Source organism: Citrus sinensis, chromosome 5 (assembly GCF_022201045.2).
Source record: "Citrus sinensis cultivar Valencia sweet orange chromosome 5, DVS_A1.0, whole genome shotgun sequence".
Taxonomy (NCBI): Eukaryota; Viridiplantae; Streptophyta; class Magnoliopsida; order Sapindales; family Rutaceae; genus Citrus; species Citrus sinensis.
In genome coordinates, this window is record NC_068560.1 from 18,114,877 (window position 1) to 18,141,974 (window position 27,098).

Below are 27,098 nucleotides of genomic sequence, written 5' to 3' on the forward strand. Positions count from 1 at the left end.
CATATATATTGATATATAGTGACCAAAAAATTTTGATTCAGAAAATATTATTCCGTGACATCTAATTTCGTTTCAAATGACGAGCAATATAGTCTCACATTATTTTTAACCACAATATATTTTACTATTTAACGACTATTTATATTGTATCCTAAAAGTTAAAGTGACTATTTTAAATTGTCATTTAAAAGAAAACATTCATGACGACACATTTTAGTCACATAAATTGATATTTATTGACTAAAAAATTTTGATTCAAAAAATATTATTTCATGACGATTAATTTCGTTTCAAATGATAAATAATATAGTCTCACATTATTTTTAATCACAATATATTTTACTATTTGACGACTATTTATATCGTATCCGAAGAGTTAAAGTGACTACTCTAAATTGTCATTAAAAGAAAGCATTCACGATGACATATTGTAGTCACATAAATTGATATTTAATGACAAAAAAATTTGGATACAAAAGAGATTATTCCATGGCAATTATCTTCGTTTCAAATAACAAGCAATATTGTCTCACATTATTTTTAAGGACGATGTAATTTACTAGACAAGCTAGTGTGATTATTAAAAATATGTGTAGTCATTAACAATCAAACCAACAACAATGAGAATAACATAAGAAAGACTTCGAAATATTTATTCATAATCTGAAGGATTCAAACACAAAGCATGACATTGAAATCCAAACAAATTTGGTTCTTAACAAATAAATGTAAATATAAAAGTCACAAATCACTATCAATGACCTAAAAGTAAAATTTCATAGTAGATGTATTTGCAAAGGTCTTATTGGGATTGAGAATCAAATAATGCAGGATCAACTGAAGGTGTAAGTGAAAATGATGGTTGCTCTTTCATGAATTTTATGAAATCTTCAACTACCTGTAGTCTGTTATCTTGCTCCTCAATCGTTTTTGCTTGCTCCTCAATCGTCTTTGCCATCTCCTGATTTTGTTGGGACAATGCTACATTGGATGTTAACTTTGAAGGACCTATCATTTTCTTCACAAAATTAGATTTCTTCCCCAAAACAATTTCACAAATTTGATTATCAGTTAATGGCTCAACATTTTCCTCAGTATTGGAGTTTTCCTTCATGTCTATCATTTGGTCCTGCATAATTAGATATTGAATAATTACTAAATCTTTAAAAATAATACTAAACACATCTACAAAAGATAGCGAATCATATTTATTAGTCATATTAAAAATAAAGCTCTTGAATCTCGCTATAAAAAGATATTAACAGCAAGGAGGAAACTCTTGAATGCCTGAGGAGATAGAAACAAGAAAAAGAAAGATGAGTATAAATGTATAATATATATAACTCGGTGAGTGGATTCTTTAATTATTACTACTATAATAACATACTTTCTGGAATCCATTAGTACTAGAAAAGAATAATAAAAACATAAATAAATATAAAATTACAAGAAGGGTTATAAGCAAATAATATAATGAGTTATGAGTGTGATTTCAATTAATATTCTGTTTACATCCAAATCTATGTTGGAGAATGATGTAAAATAATAATTCTAAGCATATTGAAAATCTGGTCGCACTCAATGCACAAGTAGAGCACAGTAAGCCCGTCATACATGAGTGGAAAGTAAGCTCGGAATTAAAAGCAGAACAATCACAACAAGTCATACATTGCAAATATAATCAATGTGCATGTTGAGCAATATATGATAGTCATATCTAAGTGGAGTGTTGTCATACACCTGTGCAGAACTGTTATAGCTACCATAGACAACTTAATACTCAACAAACATGTGTATCGATAAAAGCTGGTTATATGCAGACTACAGTAAACAAGACACTCACCCAAAGTGAACTCACAAATGGCAGAAATAATCAGCAAGCTTGTAGAGAAACATAAACTAATAGTGATATTGCAACGGTTCAGCAACATATTTCAATTCAATATTAAAATACCAAATCTGGAGAGAAATTCATATAAACTTATCAATATTATATTTCTGCACATGAATAAATTCTGATTAACGGACTGTATGTTATTTCCTCAATCACAGTTACACTTTACAATCACGTAATGGAACAATTCTTATTTTTCTTGTAGACTAATAAAATATGATTTTATTCTTTGTAATAAAATATGAGTAAAGTGATAATACAATGGAACAATGAAACATTAGTTAAATTTTTTAAGCAAATATGTCCTCAATCCCACATATACTTCTAACTGCAAGTAAACGTAAATAATTTGGAAAAACTTACATATTTCGCTTTTGCTTCCATACTACTCAATCCTTTGGCTTCACTCCAAAACATCTTTAGGAACAAAGCAATCAAACCAGGAGACTCTCCAAGCGTTTCCGTCTTTCCAATATAAAAGAAGAAAAGCATTTTAATATTTATAAACATGATACAAGTACATAATAGAAAAAGGTCAAACAAAATCTCCATCATTTCAAGTACCATTTCATTCAGATGTTGTGCATGAGACTTCGATCCACCACGATGCACAGAAGACACTTTACTACGATTCTGCTTATTTTTTTCTGATCGTATCTGTAATTAATTTTGTTAGAACATGTTATTAGGCATTAAATTAATTAATAGAATTGACAATTATTACATGAAGACTATGTCATCGTGTGAAATGGGTAAGCTGACCTAGGTTCTAATAATAATTTACAGCACCTAAGTTTGCCATAAATTTCAATTTTCTAAAGCGTTTTAACAAAATAGTTGCATTTTATGATTTATACAGAATATGGTTCATGGAAAAATCCTCAATGATATATTTTATAATAAACATTAATAATAAAAGGTACCAATCTAATTATAGTGATTGAAATCACAAAGAAAAACAATAAAAATGGTGTAGAAAAACAGTGCCAACAAAAAAGAAATCACAAAGAAGAATTCTACCAGCAAATAGCACTTGGTCTATTAAAATTGTACCTTAAATGCCTCACTTGAAAAATAATCACAAGTCTATACTTATTATATTATTTATTAAAACAAATAGCACATATATGTAATTACTTCACTGTCAATTTTTCTTGTTAAGATAAAAGTGCCAATGACTCAGAATTTTAGATATAGATAGTACGCTTCAACTAAATCTATTGACAGTCCATATATGACAGTGATTTGGCATCCATGTTTTATAATTTGCCTTTAGCAGCTAAACTAAATCCTACAAACTACATATATCATAATGTACCAGATATCCAGACTGCTGCTGCCAATCCACAACGACATTTGAACATTGTACACCAAGTTTTCAACCTTAGATTGAAGAAAATGCAGTGACAAGCTTCTGTTTGTCCTTCCGATTGTAATAGTTTCAAGTTCGAATATTTCCATTGCCTACATCAAATAAGAAAATAAGACAAAATAATAGGCATTTAACATTCCAATTGACAACAAATGAAAAGAGTGAAAAATAATATTACATGAAGCAACAAGCAGGAGGCTAGCATCAAGTTCATTCACAAGGCAGAGTTTGGATATTCCTTTGTTAGGAAAGTCGTGATTAACAAAACTGTTGAGAAGGGTAGCTTCGTCATAATTCCATATATTGCGATTAAACAAATACCAAACAGCTAATGCATTTGAGAGAGATGAAATTATAAGAGACCAGAGGACCCATCTCACTACATCTAATAAACAACAAAATAAAAATTTATTGAACCATCTCATAGCAAAAAAACCCCATGAGTGGCCAAATTTGTACCCAATTCTACACTCTACTATGAAGCTTATGAAGCCGACTTCAACATATATCAGCTCATATGTTGGCAATCATAGTCAAAGATGGTTATCAAGCATCCTCACAAATCAAGAAGCTAATAAAAACCAGGTTGCACTACATTAACATATATAAGTTCTTTGACATAAAGATATTGATGTTATACACTTCTAATCCCAAGTCATGAAACATAAAACAAAAGTTCACTTCACACGCTCATAAAGATAGACTACTAGAAAAATGGAGAATAAGCATCGGATATGAGTCAATAAACTATTAAGCTAATTAATGCACAGGAAGGACACTGGCATAATAATAATAAAAAAAACCCATTCACATTCTAAAAAATAAACCCATTCAAATTCTAATTCAATATATCAACAAACCCATTCGCATTCTAATTAATAAAAAAAACACCAGCCGCGGAGCAACTTCTCCAACACATTCAACAAACCTATTTTCATTTTAATCCACAAACAACACCAGCAACAAAGCAGATCCTTTGACAAACTAATAAACCCATTTTCATTTTTCAATAACAAAATAGTGCCCAATCACTGATTTTTAACATGCAAAGAGTTTTTTCAAAGACTAACCTTGTTCACAATTGAGTGACAGTCGCCTTTAATGCCGACAGCAAGCAACACTCACTCGACGCCATCACCCTTGATTCATCACATGTTCTTTTATTATCGGATTCTCCGAGCTAAAGTTGCAGGATTGCTGTTGATTTCTTTATCTTCAAAGCATTTAGAGATGGAGTATGTGCGTGTTTTGGTTAGATGAAGAACACTTGTTTTTTATGATGGGTAACTTCGATAAAGTAAAAGAAACACTATTAAATCTACTGGATTTATTATGTAGCAATAAATGCTTTGGATAATAACTTGTAGCTTCAGTTTTTTTTTTAATTTAAAGTTTTTGGAATCTAAATGGATTATTGCCAATTTACCCTCATCCATTAACAATACATGAAATAATAGGGGAGGAAAGTGGAGATATTGTGATACTTCATTAACTTGGAGATAAGACAAATGTTAGGGGGAAAACTGAAAATTATCTTAAGTAACAGTAGTATGTGCGTGTTTTGTCTTGCTATGACAGTACTAAGGACGACAAGTTACTATTTCTTACCTTTGTTTAATACCGATTATTATTATTTGGTGAGACCAATTAATTGTTTATACATACTTAAAAATTAATTTTGTCTAACCTTTTAATTACATTTTATTATAAGTACTTATGTGTAAACTACATTAGGAAATAAATTAATTACTCGGTCATAAAAATACAACGTTATTTAAGACAACTTCTAGTTACTATTTTTAGTTTTGTGACTATAATGACTACATTTACGACTAAAAAAACAAAGTCTTAAAATTATAAGAAATCATAATAGCTTTAGAGACTAATATTATGTGTCATTGATGGTTTGCCTAAATTTACACCTATTTTTTAGTTACAAAATATTTTTGTCACCCACAATTATATTTCGTGACCATTTATTTTGTCATGAAGGATAAAATATTGTCTTAAAATGTTCAATTTTTTAATGAGATTTTTGTGTAAAAAAAATAAATTTATTTTTTCCGACTACAATAATATTCGTCACAAGAACGTTGAATCAGATACCAAATAGTGCGTCCAAGAAAAGAAAGAACTTGGTCACAAAAATACAATGTTATTCAAGACAAAACCTTTAGCTCCTACTTTTATTTTTGTCACTGTAATTACTCATCCAAGACCAAAAAATGGCTTCTTAAAATTATAAGAAATAAAAATAGCTTTAGAGATTAATATATATGTCACGGATAGTTTGGTTAAATTTGTACTTAACTTTTAGTTACGAAATAGTGTCATTGCCTATACTAATATTTTGCAACCATTTTTTTTTTGTCATAAGTAATGCAATATTGTCCCAAAATGTTTCGAATTTGGAGGGAAATTTTTGTGGTAAAATAATATATTTTTCAGTGACTAAAAAAATATTTGTCACAAAAAGGTTGAATCGAATACTAAATATTGTGTTCCAAAATAAAATTATTGGTCACAAAATATAACACAAGTCAGGACAAAATTATTAGATACGATTTCAAAAAATTGTCACAGTAAATATCATTTCGTGACCAAATTGCAAAGCGTTGAAAAAAATATCGTCTTAAAAAATCAAATTTCTTGTAGTGGGAAGAGACATTTGGGAACAGACTGAACCGGCGGCGAGCGGTGACTAAACGAGATAGCGATGGACGTGAGCAGGTTACACTGGTTATTGTCGGTTGTCAGCAGCAAGCTTGAGCTTACATTTTTTGGAAGCTGCTGTGGCTGTGGCCTTTGGCCCTCTGGTACATGCTTTGGCTGGCTGGCTAGCTGGCAAATGCTTTTTTAAACTTTAGCCCCATTGTTTTTGTCCATTAGCTTTATTCCTCTTTGCTTGCCGGGGCTAACCCATCTTCATGCTTGGGATAGAGGGACAACTATACAAAACTCAATTCTCACTCAATATCCCCCCCTCTCTCTCTTTGTAGACTGCCAGCAAACAGTCTATCTTTTTAGGTTAAAAATTGTAGCTGCGTCTGATATTGCCACGTGGTGATATTTGGAAGCTTTAGCTAAAGTGGGGTTCTTACAAGATCTTCTTAAGCAAGCAAAGCATAGTCAAGGTCCAAATCCAAAACCCTCTCTTCCTCCATTTTCCCCATTTGTTTGGTTTGCTATAGCCATTTCAAAAGTGTTTCCCACACTTTATTATTTAATTCACATTTCTTTTACTATGTGATCTTTGTTTTATTAAAAGGTAGAGCAATAGTATATAGTCTCAATGTTAGAAAGTAACAGCTGATTGGCTCACACGGAGGAGGTGCATTTGCTTCAAGGGTCTTCTTTGATCTCGACAAACAGAAAAGTTAACAAATGGATTGGCTGGTCGCTTCCGAATTGGCCATGGTGCAAGTTGAACTCAGATGGTGCCTGTAAGCCGACTGGTGTAGCTGCTGCAGGGGGCTTAATTCGCGACCACAATGGTCATTGGATTGCTGGCTTTGGGATGAATCTAGGGAATTGTTCAGTGACTATGGCAGAATTATGGGGTCTCTATCAAGGATTGATTCTTGCGTGGAACAAAGGGATCCGATGGCTTTGTGTTGAGGTTGATAGTCGCTGCGTTACTCAACTTGTGAAGAACAACATGGTGAACTCCAATGAGTTTTCTACTCTCCTTCATGCTATCCAAGAACTCATCAGACGCAACTGGCGGGTGGAGATTACTCATGTTTACTGGGAGGCTAATTTTGCCGCGGATTATTTGGCTACGTTAGCTTTTTCTTTTCCGTTAGGACTTCGTGTTTTTAATTCTCCACCTAAAGGGGTGCTCCAGTTTATGTCCCAAGACACTTATGGGGTAGTCTATCCCCACCTTGTTTTTTCTTAGCTCTGAAAAGAGCCCCTCTTAATAAAAAAAAAAAAGAAGAAAGTAACAGCTGATGCAGTAGATGTTATGATGTGCGACATTAACAATGTAGCAGTTAATTAGTTATTTTATAACCTAAGTATCATTCACAAGATATTACAAACTTATCATTTCTATTGTTGAATCCTTGAATTTAAATAATTATTTTTTTTCAAATGAGCTATCATTTAGGATTGACTAATAAAATAATAAAACATTATTGTCCATACTATGAAATTTTGAGTATCATAATTTATATATAAGTAATGAGGTCCAGCTATGTTACCCATGGGGTTTGGTACTCCATTTTTTGTCTTTTTCAAATCCACCATTGGATTTAACGTAAGAGTTGTACAATGGCTTAAATGAGATTATTGCGTTATTAACATTAAAGCCCCTATTGTTCATGGAAAATAAGAAAAATCAAAAGTTTAAAATTATGACATATAAGTTCATAATATTCTAATTTTTTTCACACTATTGAACTAGATTTCCAATTAAATGACTTATTTTTACATTTATTAATATCTATTTAAATTAATAAATTTACATATTAATTAATAAATTAAATAATTTATTATGTGGTTAAACTATGTATATTATTTACTAACTATAATTAATGATAAGTATAAATATGATTTTTTTTTAGTTTAACATAACGGTAATGAATTTTCTCTCACCCATGTGAACATGGTTCAAACCCCATAACATTTTTTTTTCAACACAAGATATTTTACTATCTCAAGTAGATGGAATGTACAAAATAGGAAAATAAATTTAATTTCATATTCTATTAGTTAATGTTTTATTTTTTTGTAACATAACATTTATTTAACATACATTCAATTATTTAATTATGTGGTAAAAAAATGTTAATTTACTAATAATAATAAAGTGTTTGTTTATAAATTTGTAAAATCATTTTTGTTTGTTGGAACGATGAGTTTTGTATTTTTGGTTGAGTTTTTATCCTTAAATAAAAAAATAAATTTAATTGCACACTTAAATAAATTGATATTTGTGACTCCACCCCAACAATTTAAATAGTTATTAGCACACATCCACGCGATTAAGATCTTTTATTAACTTATCTAAGAGAAGGAAAAAAATCTAAACAATTACTCTATTTCAAAATAATTTAAATATTTCTTTAGTAAAAATAAACTAAAAATAAGAATTTTTTATTCTTTCTTCTCTCTCTTAACATTCCACATGGACAACAATACACACATATCTATCAATTAAAATATAAGCCAATTAGTATAATTAGTTGAATAATTTATTGTATCATAAATGGGTAATCATAGTAGGAGTTTTAAAATTGAACCCAATACAATTATTAATCGAGTTGACAGTTAGGAAGAGCAAACAAATCCATTCAAGTTGGATATCTAAGTATTTGATCCAAATAGATTGGATACTATCCATCCGAAATACTCCGGATTTGATTTATCTTATATCCATCCATGAACTTGAATATTAGTAATATTTAAACCTACGAGACTAAATTTGAATCTTATAATTAATATTAAAGTTTTGTAAATTAGATGAAAAATCAAAATAACATTGCTAAAAATTATTGCACCATCAATGACAACAATGATAGCACCATCACTAAGAAATAGAAGTGAGTGAATAGAAACACAAATACTATCAACATATTCAAAATTCTCCGATCTATGTAATGGAGGCAATGCTGCCGGATAAATGGATGTGCCGGCGATAGATGCGCCTTTCAATGCAAACAACTATAGCAAGACCCTATGATTAGACGGCATTTCAAGGTTTATTGCTTTTAACAACCAAATTGAGTGTCTCTAAATTGAAAAAGGTGGTAGCATAATGTAACTTGTTGTGCTTTTGTGGTGTAGTTATGGTTGCAATTATTTTGGAATGGGTGTGCAACTCTACATATCACCATTTTCTAGCATTGAGACTATCATTATGTAGATCATCCAATTTCAAGTCTAATGGTACCCTTCATGGCGCCTTTCGATCAATAATGTCATTGCAAGCGAAGGCGCATTGGTCACCAATGATTGTCTATATTTTTTAATGTAAAATATATTTTTTTGTAATTAATTAAAAAATAAGAGTAATAATTTTTTTTATTATTCTGTTTCTATATTAAAATTAATTTTAATTACCTTTTAATTAAAATGGGTGAGAAAAATGATGTCATTGACGGTGCAAAATGGGTGAGAAAAATGATGCTTCGTGTAGGTGCAAGACTAATGAGTAAAAATTTAAAAATTTTTAGCTGTTTTGTTTTCATAACAAATAACAGGACTCCATTGTAGTTGACCTTGAAAAAAACAAAAAGAAGGGGTACGAAACCCATGTTGCAACATAGTTTTACCCTATTAATATAGTAAATAGTAGTAGTGATTTTTTTTAAAAATAATATAAAATTTTATTTAAATATTAAGAAATAATTTACGTTGATTCATCAATATGATCGGTCTCTTGACTGCGGTATTTTTACTTTCCATCTCTCTCTTATTTTTTTCAAAAAAAAAAAATCTTGCCACGTACGATTTCACAAGGACCTTTGTGATATGAGTGTCAAAATGCTAAAAATAATTTTATTTTACTATATATTTTGGATTATCGTACTTGTATATATTAGGAACTATAAATTTTTTATGAAGCATATCAGCATATCTTCATATGATATAAATATTAAATTTTATTAATGATAACTATTGACACTATACCCACATAAATTTTCAAATATAAACCAGAGTCTGGAAAATGTGTCTTTTCTTCAACTTAACAAATATATACAATTAATCTTTTCACAAAAGCATTCCTTAAATATTAAAATCAACCATCCCTCCATAAAAACTTCACCGTAAAAAAAAAGAAGTTATTTTCTCCCCTCCTAAAATCTTAAATTAGTTTGAGAATAATCCATGAACTATATATAAATGCTTAGAGATTTCTCCTGTAAATTAGTAAAAAACAAAAATGCATTTGAAATGAGGATTTGTTAGGTGAATAAAGATTATATGGCATGTAACAAGTTTTTTAAAGAATTAAATTCACATGACGGTTTACTTCATTACTTGTGAAAATGGGTATTTATGTAATTTTCAATAAAATGGGATTTATGAAGACTTTGAGCGGTGTCAAATACTACTGTTATTCCTATTAAGGGTAATTTTTAAAAACCTCCCCTGAGGTTTGGGCTTGTTGCAAGTAGATGGCGAAAATCCATTTATTTGTAAAAAACCCCCTACCGTCAGTTAATTTTTACATTGACCGTTAGTTGACTATGCAAAGACAATATTGCCCTTAACAACAGTTTGTAGACTGACTTAAAATTGAAATTGTTGGCGCGAAAAGCACAAACCCTATTTTTTGACAATTTTATCCATGTCAATTCCAAAGATTTACAATATCATAAGTAAGGATTATGACTATTTTACCCTCTTTAAATTATTGATATTTCGTTAAAGTTCCTACAAGAAAGATAAAATTAAAAACTTGAAAAAAAAATAAAAAAGGTGTTGCATTATGACTGTTACAAACCAACAATCATATTGCAAGTCTCCTGCTATTTATAAGATTGTAAAGCAATTTAAAGCTTTATGCACAACACACAGAAACAATTTATGCTTCTCAACATGTCATTCTTCTTCCCTTATACTCTAAATGTTGTCATTCTTCACAACATTTCTTATCATCATCACAGATAACACACAGTATTTCTCATCATCAGCACATATAACACACATGCAAAAGCTAGATTTAATAAATTTTTTTTTTCAAATGAAACCATCCAGCACTAGTACAATAGAAGCAGTATCAGCTATGGCCACTCTATACAACCTTCACACAACAGGCAAGAAATACATTCATTTTTTCCATTTTTACAATTGATAACCCAGCAAGCACCACCAAGCTACTTGTATTTGGCATGATTACATAAAGACAATGGATTAATAATCTAGAAAAAATAAAAAACAAAAGTCTCAAACCTATAGTTAGCTTGAGCAAAAGATGATACACCATCTCAAAAGCCTTGCCTTTCCAAAAGGTGTTGTATCATCTAATCCCTTAAAAGAATTAGTTAGCGGGATTAGGTAAGTCTGCCTTCCTTTATCATTACACCATTAATTAATCTGCTATATGCTGGATGCTCTAACTGTTTCAGTTTCATTCTTGAGTGAGTTGTCCTAAATGATTAAAAGAACAAACATAAAGAGTTAATATTAGTTATAAAAGTAGTTAAGTAATCAAAGTAAAAGATGAAACCAAAATTTAAGGGAAACCAAGTTCACCATTGTCAAAGATAATGGACTGTGATGTAGCCACTTCAGTCGCAGTTTGTTGGGGCCTTAGGCTTCCTTCTCCATTCTTCCTCTGAATCAGACAATGACAGAAAATTAGACATTTATACTGCAATTATATAAGAAATCATTAGGAAAATAACTTAAATTTGACTAACCTTTTTGCTTGATTGCTTTACACTTCGGCAGGTCCTTTTATTGTGTCCCCAGTGGTTGCATTTGGAGCACCTTAGACTGCAATTTCTCTTGAATGCAGTAGGTTCATCAGCCTCCCTCTTTCTCTTGTTCTGTGGCCTCCCAGTAGATTTGGTTACAAGTGGTGGCTGTAGATTGTCAGTCAGCACCAATGGCCATTTAGTCTCATCTGGCACATGCTTGAATTGGTACTGGTAAGTGCCTAAAAAAGCAATTTTCTTCAAGTAATTGTGCACATAATCCTCAACTTTCAACCTTTTCGCATCAATAGAACATATCGCGTGTTTACAAGGTAGCCCCGAGATTTGCCACTCCCCACAATCGCACTTCTTATTACCAATGTCAATAACAAATGCTTTAGATGCATTTTCCAATACTTCAAATGTGTTTTTATGCCCAAAAATAACAGACAACCCTCTTGCCTCCATCCTTGCCTCAACAATTTTTCTCCTCACCAATGGTGGCAGCTCCTCATTCCATCTTTTAACAGCTTCATGCCTTGTATGAATCAACCTCATAATCCTCCTCTTTATTTCTTCTAACATCCTCACAACAGGCATCACTCTGTAGCCATTAATCCAATTATTGAAAGATTCGGTCATGTTATTAGTCACATGTGCGCATTTTGTGAAGGGTGGGAATGCATGCTTGACCCAATGCTGGATAGGTATCTCCATTAGCCATTTATGGCCGGAACTACTAATTGCTTTCAACTTCTCCATTTGCTCATTGAACTCAGTACAATTTGGGCTGCTACAAGCCCTCCAGAATGTCTTCTTCAATAATAAACCAGGAAACTTCATTTTGAAGTTGGCATAGATATGCCTGCAGCAGTACCTCTTTAATGCAAGTGGGAAAACTTGTTCAAGTGCATCAAGAATCCCTTTCTGCCTGTCACTCATAAAACACAACCCTTCTCCTTGATTACACCCGATTTGCTCATATAATTTTTCCATAAAATACACCCAAGAGTTAGTATTTTCATTTTCGATAATGCATATTGCAAGGGGGTATATCCCAAAATTAGCATCAATGTTGACATCAGTTAATAATACTCCTTTGTAAGGACCTTTGAGGTGACAGCCATCGACTCCCACAAACTGTCTACATCTCTCGAAAAAACCTCGTCTACTACCATCAATGAACATGAAGAACCTCTTAAAAATTGGATTTGCAGCACCACTAAGCCAATTTCGAGCCATACATCAGTGGAAAGATATTTCGGTTAGCTTTCCAATGAATTTTACTAATCTAAATTTGGAGCTATCTACAGTAAGTTATGATCAGTTAAGTGTAGACTGTTCAGTTTTGAGTAGAATTTCTTACATTAATCAAGTGAGCATAATTTATGTGCAGAAGGGGCACCTTTGGGAATTAAACGGTATTTCATGAGATCGAATTAATATTCGAGCCATACATCATTGGAAAGATATTTCTGTTAGATTTCCAATGAATTTTACTAATCTAAATTTGGAGCTATCTACAATAAGTTATGATCAGTTAAGTACAGACTATTCAGTTTTGAGTAGAATTTCTTACATTAATCAAGTGTCCGGTGTCAAATAGGTTGGCTCTTATTATTCCTTCCACTAATATTAAACCAAAAACCAATTCTCCTATAAGCTGTAAACTCTAAGGCTTAGCCATTGTAAGTCCACGACCATATGCAGCAAATGTTATATATAGATCAAACAAATTTTGCCTTGTTTTACTGCCATTAAAGAGCCAAAATTTTCTAATTTCAATTCTGATTTTACCTAAGCCATGTATATAAATCACAATATCTTTGTGAGTTATCTACAAATAAAAAGTAGATAAGAGTGTTAGCCTATATGGCTATAAATATTGATTTTGATGATAACAAACCACATGTATTTATTAAGCAAAGATTTATGCATTGTGCTTTTTTAAGAAAATGATGTTATGGAATTAAAGTATTTTGGACTAAAATGAAAGTATTTTTAAAATCTTTGATAGTGTTTTTAAAGTTCGGATTTGGACCTATTTGAAACTATTTAAATATTTTTGGGCCATTCTATAATTTCACAAAGTTTGGGTGAAATCATAATTTCAAAAAGTTATGGGATTGACAAAGCATTATTCTAAAATTCTGAAATTGGACCTATTTGCAAACTTTTATAACGTTTTGGGCCGTACTACAGTTTTATAAAGTTTTGGGGTCAAACTATAAATTTTGAGAAATATTTCACTGTAGCAGTTACTGTAGCAATCGGCTTACCGGATACTGATAAACGGCAAGCCGGATACAGGGCAGAATGTATCCAAATCGAAAGCAGCTTACCGGATAGCGTAAACGGCAGACTGGATACGCCTAAAATGTGAGTAACGGCTAGTTTTCGAGCTCAAACTATAAGAACTCAAATCCAACTCATTTTGAAGGTCTCCAACAAGCAAAAACAAAAAGCACACGTGATATCTTGAGCCTTCAACTTGCAAAATACAAATCATTGAATCATTCATTGTTCTTCATCTTTGAATATCTACTCATTGAGTGAGTTTCATTGTAACTTTCATTTCTTCAATTCTTTTGTAAGAATTTGAGTGTGTGAGACACTTGAGTGAAGAGATTGGGAGATAATCTCTTTGTTATAAAGGTTTGTTGACACCTCGAAGTCAATTGTAATCGTTGAAGCCTTGGAAAGGCTTGGATAGTGAAATCCTCGAGCTTGGATCGCTTGGAGGCGTGGACATAGGCGGGGATTACCGAACCACGTAAAAATCGGTGTGTTTGTTTCTCTTCTCCCTTACTCTTTAATTATTGTGCCTTTATTAAACTTATTGCTTTCAATTTTTATTAAGGCATTAGATTGGTTGTTGTGTGGATTTGCTAGGATAATTTTTAAAATTTCCAATTCACCCCCCTCTTGGGTTGCTCACTTATATTTCATTTGGTATCAGAGCAATGTGCTCTTATTTAGATTTAACCATCTAGAGTTAAAGATCAATGGCAACTCAAAATGATTCCACATTTAGGGAAGGGCAGTCCACCACTAGACCACCTTACTTTGATGGTAACGATTACCCATATTGGAAAACTAGGATGAGAATTTACTTGCAAGCCTTAGATTATGAGATTTGGGAAATCGTTAATGATGGTCCATTCATGCCTTTGACTAAAAATAAAGTAGGAGAAGATATTCCAAAACCTTCACGGGATTGGAATGAATTCGAAAAGAGAAAAGCTTCTCTAAATTCCAAGGCCATGAATGCCTTGTTTTGTGCTTTAGATAAGAAAGAGTTTCATAGAGTGTCTAGTTGCGAAAGTGCTAATGAGATTTGGCACAAACTTGAGGTTGTCTATGAAGGCACGAACCAAGTGAAAGAATCTAAAATAAGTAGGTACACTCGACAATACGAATTATTCCAAATGGAGCAAAATGAAAATGTGTACTCTATGTATACTAGATTCACGGACATAGTGAACACTCTTGGAGCCCTAGGAAAGACTTTTTCAAATAGCGAAAAAGTCAAGAAAATCATTAGGTCACTACCTAAGGAATGGAGACAAAAAAGGACTGCCATTGAGGAAGCCAAGGATTTAAATGTATTACCTATTGATGATTTAATTGGCTCTCTTATTTCATATGAAGAAGATTTGGCAGCTGAAAAAGGGCATGAGGAAAAGAAGAAAAACATTGCTCTCAAGGTTTCAAAACGTGAGAGTGATGAGGAGAGCAAAATGGATGATGAGGAGCTGGCTATGTTGGCTAGAAGATTTAGAAAATTTTACAAAAAGAACAATGAGCAGAGAAAGTTCAGAGGCTACAAGAATAAGAAGGAAAAGAAGGAGCCAATAACTTGTTATGAATGCAAGAAGCCCGGACACATACGACCGGAATGTCCTCTTCTCAACAAATTCAAGAAGAAGGCTATGGTGGCCACATGGGATGATAGTGATGAGGAAACAAGGGACGATGATGAGCAACAAGAAATGACAAACTTAGCTCTCATGGCTGTTGGGGAAGAATCATGTGATGAACTTGATGAGGTAAATGATCTTCCTACTTATGATGAATTGCATGATGCTTTTAATGATTTGCATGATGAGTTAATGAAGATTGGTAAAAAGAATATATGTCTTAAAAAGAAGATGATGGAGCTTAAGAATGAAAATGAATCATTTAGTGCAAAGATCACATGCCTAGAATTAGAAAACAAAACATTATATGATAGTATTGCATTATTTGAGAACTCTAGCACTTCACATGAGCACTTAGAGTCACACATGAATGACTTGAAAAATGAGAATGAAATGCTTAGAACGAAGAGTAATGAACTAAATGAAATTGTGCTAAAATTCACAAATGGGCAAAAGATGTTGGACAATTTGCTAAACTCACAAAAATGTGTATTTGACAAAAGTGGCATAGGTTATAAACCGAATTTGAAACAAAAATTTTACAAGAATTATTTTGTGAAGAATACATCTATTAACAATAAAATTGTATGTCATTATTGCAATCAAGATGGCCATATGAAAAATAGATGTGCAATGAAGAGAAATGCATATTATGGTATGAAATGTGTTTGGGTTCTGAAAGGAACTATTGCTAACTCTCAAGGACCCAAAAAGGTTTGGGTACCTAAAACTTGAGATTTTTTTTACAGGGCTCAAAGAAGAAGAAGAATAAGTGGTACTTGGACAGTGGTTGTTCAAGACACATGACAGGGAATTATTCTTGGTTTTCAAGTTTACCAAGATCGAAAATGGTGGAGATGTTTCGTTTGGGGATAATTCAAAAGGAAAAATCATTGGGATTGGAAATGTCGGTAATGTATCCTCTACTCTCATTGAAAATGTGTGTTTGGTTGAAAACTTGAAACACAATCTGCTTAGTATTAGTCAATTATGTGATAAAGGATATAGAGTTATCTTTGATGAATCAAATTGTGTTATTGAGAATGCATGTGATGGGAAAGTCTTGTTTGTAGGAAATAGATATGTCAATGTCTATACCATTAATATAGATTGTGCATCAACAAATGAAAAATGTCTCTCCGCATTGCATGATGATGGTTGGTTGTGGCATAGAAGATTAGGTCATGCAAGCATGGATTTGATTTCAAAAATCGTGAAAAATGATTTAGTAAAAGGTCTTCCAAAAATCAATTTTCAAAAAGATAAAACTTGTGAAGCATGCCAATTTGGAAAACAAATCAAAACTTCCTTCAAAAGCAAGAATCATGTTTCCACTTCAAAACCACTTTAATTGCTTCATATAAATTTATTTGGACCTTCTAGATATACTAGTTTAAGTGGCAAGTTTTATGCATTTGTAATTGTGGATGATTATTCGAGATACACATGGGTATTGTTCTTAGCTAATAAGGATGATGCCATTGATGCATTTCAAATTTTCTGTAAAAAGGTTCAAAATGAAAAAGGTTACTCTATCACTTGTATTAGAAGTGATCATGGTGGAGAATTTGAAAATCATGCATTTGAAAATTTCTGTAATGACCTTGGCATTGAACATCAATTTTCATCACCTAGGACTCCACAACAAAATAGAGTAGTAGAGAGAAAGAATAGGTCTATTCAAGAAATGGCTAGAACCATGTTGAATGAAAGTTCTTTGCCTAAGTATTTTTGGGCCGAAACCGTCAACACCGCTTGTTATGTTTTAAATCGGGTGTTGATTAGACCTAATCTCAATAAAACTCCATATGAGCTTTAGAAAGATAGAAAACCCAACATTGGCTATTTCAAAGTTTTTGGATGCAAATGTTTTGTTTTGAATACAAAAGATAATCTTGGTAAATTTGATCCAAAATCTGATGTTGGTATTTTTCTTGGTTATTCAAATTCAAGCAAAGCTTATAGAGTTTATAATAAAAGAACTTTAGTTGTGGAAGAATCTATGCATGTTACATTTGATGAGTCTAACCCCTCCTCTACGGAAAAAGTTGTTGTTGATGATAATGCAGAAGAAGAACAACAAGAAGAAGCATTGAATGACAACCACGAAGACGCGCCACATGGAATTCAAGAGGAACATCATGAAGAAACAAATGCAGCGCAAAATGAAGGTACTTCACAAACACTCCCCTAGGAGTGGAGGTATGTGTCCTCTCATCCTAAGGATGTAATTTTAGGAGATCCCTCACGAGGTGTTACCACTAGATCATCTCTTAGAAACACATGTGAGCATGCTGCATTTATTTCTCAAATTGAACCAAAATCCTTTGCGGATGTAGAAAATGATGAATCTTGGATTATGACAATGCAAGAGGAGTTGAATCAATTTGAGAGAAATAATGTGTGGGAATTAGTTCCTAATCCGGAACATCAATCCATTATAGGTACTAAATGGGTATTTAGAAACAAAATGGATGAATCTGGTGTGGTTGTAAAAAATAAAGCTAGATTAGTGGCTCAAGGTTACAACCAAGAAGAAGGAATTGATTTTGATGAAACCTTTGCACCTGTAGCAAGATTAGAATCTATTAGGATGTTGTTAGCATATGCATGTCATAAGGATTTTATTTTATATCAAATGGATGTCAAGAGTGCTTTCTTAAATGGATATATTATGGAGGAAGTTTATGTGAAACAACCTCCTGGTTTTGAAAATGAAAAAATTTCCAAATCATGTGTATAAGTTATCCAAGGCTTTGTATGGTTTAAAGCAAGCACCTAGAGTTTGGTATGATAGGCTTAAAAATTTCTTGTTGGATAACGATTTTTTGATGGGAAAAGCGGACACAACTCTTTTTGTTAAGCATAAGAACCAAGACATACTTATTGTTCAAATTTATGTTGATGATATTATTTTTGGTTCTACTAATGAGTTGTTGTGTAAAGACTTTTCATCATGTATGAGCCAAGAGTTTGAGATGAGTATGATGAGAGAGTTGAAGTATTTCCTTGGACTTCAAGTCAAACAAAACGAGGAAGGAATTTTCATAAACCAAGCCAAGTACGTGAAAGATCTACTCAAAAGATTTGGCTATGAAAATGGAACGGCGAAAAGCACTCCTATGAGTACCACCATCAAGCTGGACAAAGATGAGAAATGTAAGGAAGTTGATATCAAGACATATAGAGGTATGATCGGATCCTTACTCTACTTGACTGCTAGTAGGCCTGATATTATGTTTAGTGTTTGCTTGTGTGCTAGATTTCAATCTTGTCCTAAAGAGTCTCACATGCTTGCTGTCAAACGTATTTTTCGATATTTAATTGGCACTATTAATCTTGCCCTTTGGTATTCTAGAGGAACTCATATTGATTTAACTTGTTATTCGGATGCTGATTTTGTTGGGTATAAGGTTGATAAAAAAAGTACTAGTGGAACATGTCACTTCCTAGGCCATTCTCTTGTCTCTTGGTTTAGTAAGAAACAAAACTCGGTTGCGCTTTCAACCACCGAGGCAGAATATATTGCCGCAGGTAGTTGTTGTGCACAAATTCTTTGGATGAAACAAACCCTTAGAGACTATGGTATTAAGCTTGATCAAATACCTATTTTATGTGACAATACTAGTGCTATTAATCTTTCCAAGAATCCCATTCAACATTCTAGGACTAAACATATAGAAATTAGACATCATTTCCTTAGAGATCATGTTCAAAAAGGAGATGTTGTGATTAAATTTGTTTCCACTGAAAATCAACTTGCGGATATCTTTACAAAACCTCTTAGCGAAGAGCATTTTATAAAGATAAGACATGAGCTTGGAATGATGAATGTTGAATCTTAATTCATGTTTTACTACATGACTTGATATGGTTGTTATCATATGGTTTTATGCTTCATAAATTAGATAGCATGATATGCTTGTGAATTTATGATTTTACGATTTTGTGTTTCATGCATTAAATGGCTTATTGAAAAGTTTTAAATCTCAAAATGATTTAAAATTAATCAATTTTTAAGGCAGGAAATAAAATGGTGTGTGTAGTACCAGTACAAGAACTAGCAAATATTCCCTTTCCATTCATCCGGAAAAACATTCTTTCCTATTGATCTCTCTCGGGACAAATTCCGGACAACCGGATTTTCAATCCAGAAAACCGGATTTGCTAAGCCCCTCTCTGCCTCACAACCGGCCTACCGGTTCTCACAAACCGGCAAGCCGAATTCGCGTGAATGGATGCTGCAACACAACCGGATTTCCGGTTAAAGGCATCCGGCAAACCGTTTTCATGTTGATTGTTCTCGGGTTCATTTCCGGCAAACCGGATAACAAATCCGGCAAGCCGTTTTTGGCTTTCAAGTTTCTGCCCAAGAACCGGACTTTCGGATTTTTCTGTTTCCCGAGCTAACCGGTAAGCCGTTTATGAAATTGTGAGTTGCTGCCCATTAACCGGCAAGCCGGATTCGTGGTTTATTTTTGCTGTTCATCATCTTCTCCTCATTCGGCAAACCGCTTCTTGTTCTCTCACTAGAAGCCGTTTTCTCCTCTCTTGATTTCACTCCAAAATCCATCTTTTTCTTCCATTTTCACATCAAATTGAGTCAAGAAAATCATTCCTTATCACTTCATTCACTCAAAACAATCTTTAAACTTCTTTTTCAACTCTTTGGTGTTTTTATCTTAAAATCCATCAATTTCATCCTTTTTCACTTCAAATCCTTTATGTTTGTATTTGAACACACCAACATTTACTATTCTTTTTGGATTATTTGGATGTTTGCTATGATTTTAGATTATATGTCTATTTTGAATTATATGGATTTGATATAGTTATATGTTATGTTCTTTACTTATGTTTTTGGATAATTTTGAATTAGTGTGCTTGATTTGAGTTTTTGATGATTGGTAGGGGGAGACAAATATGATATGTTTTTAGATAAAATCATTTCGGTTAAATTTTTAAATTGGTCATATATTTAGGGGGAGCATATAATATGATTTTGGAAAATATGCATTTTGAATTTTTTTTTATTGTCCAAAGGGGGAGACAAAATAATATATCATTTCGATGTTATCAAAAGGAGGAGAATAATATGATTTTTGAGTAATTGTTTTGATAATTGGTATTTAATTATGATGATGATTTTGAGATAATGATGATTTGATTACATGGGTGTTTTATATGATAATTTCATGTTATGAGTTGTTGACTCGGTAATTGATGGAATAATTGTTCATGATATTTTAGTGTGATGATTTGTGTATGGAGTTGCTTTTTATCATGATCTATAATAATTTGGATGTGATGTTACTAATCTTGTATTTGAGGTGATGCTTGTTGTCAGGGGGAAAATGTGTTAAAATTCCCACTTAGATAACATGGGTAACAAATTTGCTATTTTTATTCTTTTCCTTTAAGTTTTCTTTTTTATGATGAAGGGGGAGAAGAATACATGTTTTTAAATTTATAAAAATTTACTACTCTTTTTCTTTGCCAATTAAGTTTTCTTTTTTATGATGAAGGGGAAGAATGATTTAATATGTGTTATGAAAACATGCATGTATCTAGGGGGAGTATGCATGTATGCAAGGGGAGTTTTTTGTTAAATAATTTTCAAATCATTTTTTTTTAACTTGCATTGATTAAGGGGGAGCTTTTCATAACTAGATTAAATTTTTAATATGCTTTGTCATCATCAAAAAGGGGGAGATTATTAGCCTATATGGCTATAAATATTAATTTTGATGATAACAAACCACATGTATTTATTAAGCAAAGATTTATGCATTGTGCTTTTTTAAGAAAATGATGTTATGGAATTAAAGTATTTTGGACTAAAATGAAAGTATTTTTAAAATCTTTGATAGTGTTTTTAAAGTTCGGATTTGGACTTATTTGAAACTATTTAAATATTTTTGGGCCATTCTATAATTTCACAAAATTTGGGTGAAATCATAATTTCAGAAAGTTATGGGATTGACAAAGCATTATTCTAAAATTCTAAAATTGGACCTATTTGTAAATTTTTATAACGTTTTGGGCCGTACTACAGTTTTATAAACTTTTAGGGTCAAACTATAAATTTTGAGAAATATTTCACTGTAGCAGTTACTGTAGCAAGCGGCTTATCGGATACTGATAAACGGCAAGCCGGATACGGGGCAGAATGTATCCAAATTGAAAGCGGCTTACCGGATAGCGTAAACGGCAGACCGGATACGCCCAAAATGTGAGTAACGGCTAGTTTTCGAGCTCAAAGTATAAGAACTCAAATCCAACTCATTTTGTAGGTCTCCAACAAGCAAAAACAAAAAGCACACGTGATATCTTGAGCCTTCAACTTGCAAAATACAAATCATTGAATCATTCATTGTTCTTCATCTTTGAATATCTACTCATTGAGTGAGTTTTATTGTAACTTTCATTTCTTCAATTCTTTTGTAAGAATTTGAGTGTGTGAGACACTTGAGTGAAGAGATTGGGAGATAATCTCTTTGTTGTAAAGGTTTGTTGACACCTCGAAGTCAATTGTAATCGTTGAAGCCTTGGAAAGGCTTGGATAGTGAAATCCTCGAGCTTGGATCGCTTGGAGGCGTGGACGTAGGCGGGGATTACCGAACCACGTAAAAATCCATGTGTTTGTTTCTCTTCTCCCTTACTCTTTAATTATTGTGCCTTTATTAAACTTATTGCTTTCAATTTTTATTAAAGCATTAGATTGGTTGTTGTGTGGATTTGCTAGGATAATTTTTAAAATTTCCAATTCACCCCCCTCTTAGGTTGCTCACTTATATTTCAAAGAGTGTTTTTTCAAACAACTCACCTTTGATTTGCTTTGACATAGATGTTCGTGCTTGTGGGTCGTCGGCGAAACTCACTGCGATACATTGTGGACTAGTGGTTCATGGTTGTGGTTTATGCTGCTGCTCGTTGCCACTAGAAGCTGTTGCTCAGCAATTTAATAATCCTCTGTGATGATCAGAAATCATCTTTGTATCCAGGGTTTTATATAATGATGGTGGTGGTCATATTTATTTTTGTTTTCGTTTTTTGTTTTTTGTTTTTAAGATTATTAAAAAAAATGATAGCAAAGAGATGCATTGTTTGAAACGAAACCAAACTTCTTTTTGCAAGTTTGGTTTTTATTTGTGTCAGAACATCAGTAATTGAAATGACTAGCTATTGTTCTCAAGGCAACGAAAGTTGCAAAAGATTTGTTTTATTGCGAAATGTCAACAATGCCCACAACTACCCAAACGTCAACCAAACGGATTAAAAACGTAGGGGGTTTTTTTTATAAATAAACAGATTCTCACCATCTACTTGCAACAAGCCCAAACCTCAAGGGAGGTTTTTAAAAATTACCCTTCCTATTAATTGGGCTAACCAGCACCCAAGGTATGTCTTTTGGAGTCACTTAATTTTCAAGAGTTGGACTATTGGCACCCCTATGATCTCCTCATAAAACCCCCTTTTTAGTTATATTCATTTTATTTCTGAAAATACCCTTTTTTTTAGATACACTTTTCTAAATTCTGAATTCTCATTTGATTTGTTTTTTTGTTCAAACTCAAAAGTATTATTGTGCTATTTTTTTAATTATTTTCAATTTTATATTACTCAACACACAAATTAAAAATTTATATGGGTGATAAATTTTTTAGTGTTAATCATTGGCTGAAATAACACATATTTCAAATTATAATTTCAGAACAATTTTAAGTATAAAAATATTTAATCAATAGGAAATCAAAAGAAAACAATAGATTATTCTACATTTGTACAATTTATTTTAGTTAAATAGGAAGTAACATATAGTTTTTTTTAAAAGGATTGATAATGAATTAAGTAATTTGCTGGAAAAAAATCCATGTGTTTAATTTTTAATTGTTCTTAATTGTAATTTTATTTAAAGTGGGGTTTTGTAAGAATAATGTAGGGGTGCCAATAGCTCCACTAATTTTCAATTACTCCTTGCCACTTGCCTAACTTTCATCCACTTCCAACCCATTTCAAAATTCGTCAAACCACCATCCATTTTCAGCCCTGTTACTCATTTCAGACTGAACTAAGAAACCAGAAAATCATCTTCCTAGCCGGTCCTCAGATAAACCACGTGGCCAATTCACTTGCCATTGATGTATTTATTTTATTTTAAAGTCGGAATGGACTGTTTGAGGTTACTAAACTGACCTTAATTTATTACGGTCATAATAATAATAATAATAATAACAGCAGCAACAGTAGCAGCAACAACAACAACAACAACAACAACAACAATAATAATTATCAACAATAAATTTGTTATGATGATGATGATGATGATGATAATATAAGGAATGATAAATGAGAATTTCTAAATTTAATTGGAAGTAATATGGTCGATTTAGGAAATGAGAATCCCTCCATGGGAATGAAACTCTAGTGTAATATTGTCAATTTTTATTTCATAATTACAAGTTTTTTTTCATAGTTGTGACTTAAAATCTATGGTACCTTGATATCAAACATGCCTTAATTCAAATTGATGATTGATTCTAGGTTTCAATACTCAATAATTGTATGTAAAAATTACTAATCGCGATAAGTACTTGTTATCATATACATTTCAAATTTTTTATTCAGTAAAATACTCATATTGAATCAATTATTTGACAATTGAGGTTATATATTAAACTTAGCCTCTGAGGGCATTGTAGAGTGGGTTTCAAGCCGTTTCATTTGGTTGAATTATGGAGGAGGTATGGAGATTAAAAAATAAATTAGGACTTTATCCATCCCTTACCATTCCCCCCCCTCAAAAAGGAGTATATCTTGAAATTAATTGCTGACTTCCAATTAAATAAAACAACAAAATAAATGACATCTCCAGATCTCCAATTATGTATAGCCGCTCTCGAAATGTTTGAATGCATAAACTTGGTAGAATGATATATTAACACATACCATATATTTGATCAATGCATATCTTTTAAATGAAAAAGCAAATCTGTAGGATATGAATAACAAATTAAAGATTAATAACATACCATATATTTCTAGATAGTTATAACTATTATTAAAACTATAAGTACCAACCACCTGATGCCATATATATATAGTTGTATCTCTTTCTTAATCCACCAACCTAAAAAAAAATGGAGAAAACTTATCAGCTTAAATTGGCTTGCTTGGTTGTTCTTCTCTTAGTTGCTTCTTCTGGTATATATTTTAATCTCCTTTTCTTTATCTTAGTTATTTTATTTTATTTTACCCCAAATGCTTCTTGCTAACAATTACAAAAACAATATTAATTTAATTTACTATACATTATTGTGTTCTTTTGAACAAATTGAAAAGCTCATCTTTAATTTAGTCCTCAGAACTCATGAAATCAAAACAAATTTAATTTATTTAGGTTTATCCAAAGCTTGCGAACACGACGAGGAGTGCAAAGATATATGTGAAGGTTTTAAAGGCTATTGCAACACAAAGGAAGAAACATGTGTTTGCGAGGGAGGAAAGTTTGCAGAAAAATTCTCTCTTGGTCATCACTCCAAAAGTGACAACAATTAATATGAATTTGATGAAAATATGTTGAACATCAACATGCCTTAATAAAGAATTATTAATTCCAAAATTTTCATTAAACTTTTTTTTTATATATATTTGGTTGATTTTTGCATTTCACTTTTTGATTGAGTAAAAAGATATTGGGAGAGAGTTATCCAATTGTAGTTTTACCCTATTAATATAGTAAATAGTAGTAGTGATTTTTTTAAAAAATAATATAAAATTTCATTTAAATATTAAGAAATAATTTACGTTGATTCATCAATATAATTGATCTCTTGACTGCGGTATTTTTACTTTCCATCTCTCTCTTCTTTTTTTTAAAAAAAAAAATCTTGCCACGTACTATTTCACAAGGACCTTTGTGATGTGAGGGTGAAAATGCTAAAAATAATTTTATTTTACTATATATTTTTATGAAGCATATCAGCATATCTTCATATGATATAAATATTAAATTTTATTAATGATAACTGTTGATGCAAAATTTTTGCTCAATGTACAACGATTGATTTGTATTTCGGGCTTTCTTCTAAATCGAGTTATGTGGCTTAGTTTTTCCTTGAGGCGAGTGTCTCAAATTACATGTCTCCTTGTCATTAATTGTTCTGCAAAAAGAAACAATTATCAAAGGGTGCCAGGGTTGCCGGCAATAACCCTCCGATGCTCAAGTCAACCTTTTAAATTTGATTGTAAAGAGAGAATTTAGAGAGAGAAGGATAACATTTCCTTACCCTTTTCCTCTTACCTTCAAATGGGGAGTCTTGGTCTTTATATAGGCAATTTGATCCATGAGGTGGAGGTGCCATCATGACACGTGGCATTGTCTTAATGACAAGTGTCTGCAAAACTCATGCATAAAGACACATGTCATTATGTGTCAAGCTTGTTCATGACAAGTAATCTTTGGACATTTGTCATGTTTTTGGGCTGTTAATCTTTAATGAACTTTAACTTAAATTCGGCACTTATATTGGTTTCTTACAAAGAGGATTGATTTTGCAACATTTTGCCCGTGAGTGCATTCTGCCCGTAGGCGCATTTCGTAGAATATATATTTGCCCGTAGGCGCATTTCGTAAAATGTGTATTTGCCTGTAGGCCCATTCTGTAGAATGTGTATTTGACCGTAGGCGCATTCCGTAGAATGTGTATTTGCCCGGAGGTGCATTCCGTAGAATGTGTATTTACTTGTAAGCCCATTCCGTAGAATGTGTATTTGCCCGTAGGCCCATTTCAAGTAGCTCGGGTGCTCTTATTTAGAAATATTTTCGAAGTATCTGTTGTGCAAATTTTATTGAACTCGCAAGTGCACAAATCTATTGTAGTATAGATCAATGGTGACGAGTGTCGATCCCACGAGGAGGTGAATTTTAATAGTGTGTAGAATTAATTTTCTAAATGGGTGGTTGGATTTATGGTGAAAATGATTTGGATTATCCTAAAATTGGAATTGAAATTGCGAGAATAATTTGAAGAGAATTCTATTGAAATGACGTACTTGGGTATCTGGATCCGTATCAACATGCACCATGGGCTAAATATTCCTTATTAATGCCAATTACATCATGAGGGGGGAATCCACACCTCATGAACCACACTCTAATCAATATAGTGCTAAGGGCTTATCGTGCCAAATAATAATAATCTTGTACTAGGGAGCCTGTGTAACCAGGGCGGTATCTAGATAAAATTATTATTATTTATCGACGAAAAGTCAAATCATCCACAAAAATTAGAGGGAAAAAGAAAATAAATTTACCAAATAAAACCCATGACACATGTTGAGACTTCACCTTCAACCTAAGTTTGAAAGAAAATTAGCTACTCATAATTGAACTAGGGGCAAAATTAAAATTTATTAAAATACGTAGAAAATACAAGATGGAGAAGGAATTATAGAAAATGGAGTCCAAAAATGGATTTAGAGCTATCAAATTGGGGGGGGGGGGGGAGGCCCCTTTTTTATAGATACATTGAGTAAATCGT

General features: G+C 32.2%; 2 protein-coding genes across 3 annotated transcripts; both read right to left on the reverse strand.

Moving 5' to 3' along the window:
• Nucleotides 1–627: 627 nt before the first annotated feature.
• LOC127902039 (uncharacterized) lies at nt 628–4,573 on the reverse strand. 2 transcript variants are annotated; one of them, XR_008054463.1, is made up of 6 exons: nt 4,337–4,573; nt 3,445–3,533; nt 3,213–3,358; nt 2,459–2,551; nt 2,258–2,359; nt 628–1,129 (listed from the first exon to the last, which is right to left on the reverse strand). XR_008054463.1 is itself a non-coding variant. In XM_052440420.1 (5 exons), the coding sequence occupies exons 3-5, from the start codon at nt 2,459–2,461 to the stop codon at nt 803–805; spliced, it is 432 nt and encodes a 143-aa protein (XP_052296380.1). In that variant the 5' UTR covers nt 2,462–2,551; nt 3,213–3,358; nt 4,337–4,570; the 3' UTR covers nt 628–802. The 2 variants fall into 2 exon arrangements, 1 of the variants encoding a protein (XP_052296380.1); XM_052440420.1 differs by lacking the exon at nt 3,445–3,533 and having other exon boundaries at nt 4,337–4,570.
• Nucleotides 4,574–11,451: 6,878 nt separating this feature from the next.
• Nucleotides 11,452–12,877, reverse strand: LOC107176117 (uncharacterized). The gene is made up of 2 exons (XM_052441166.1): nt 11,639–12,877; nt 11,452–11,553 (listed from the first exon to the last, which is right to left on the reverse strand). The coding sequence occupies exons 1-2, from the start codon at nt 12,875–12,877 to the stop codon at nt 11,452–11,454; spliced, it is 1,341 nt and encodes a 446-aa protein (XP_052297126.1).
• Between the last annotated feature and the right edge of the window lie 14,221 nt (nt 12,878–27,098).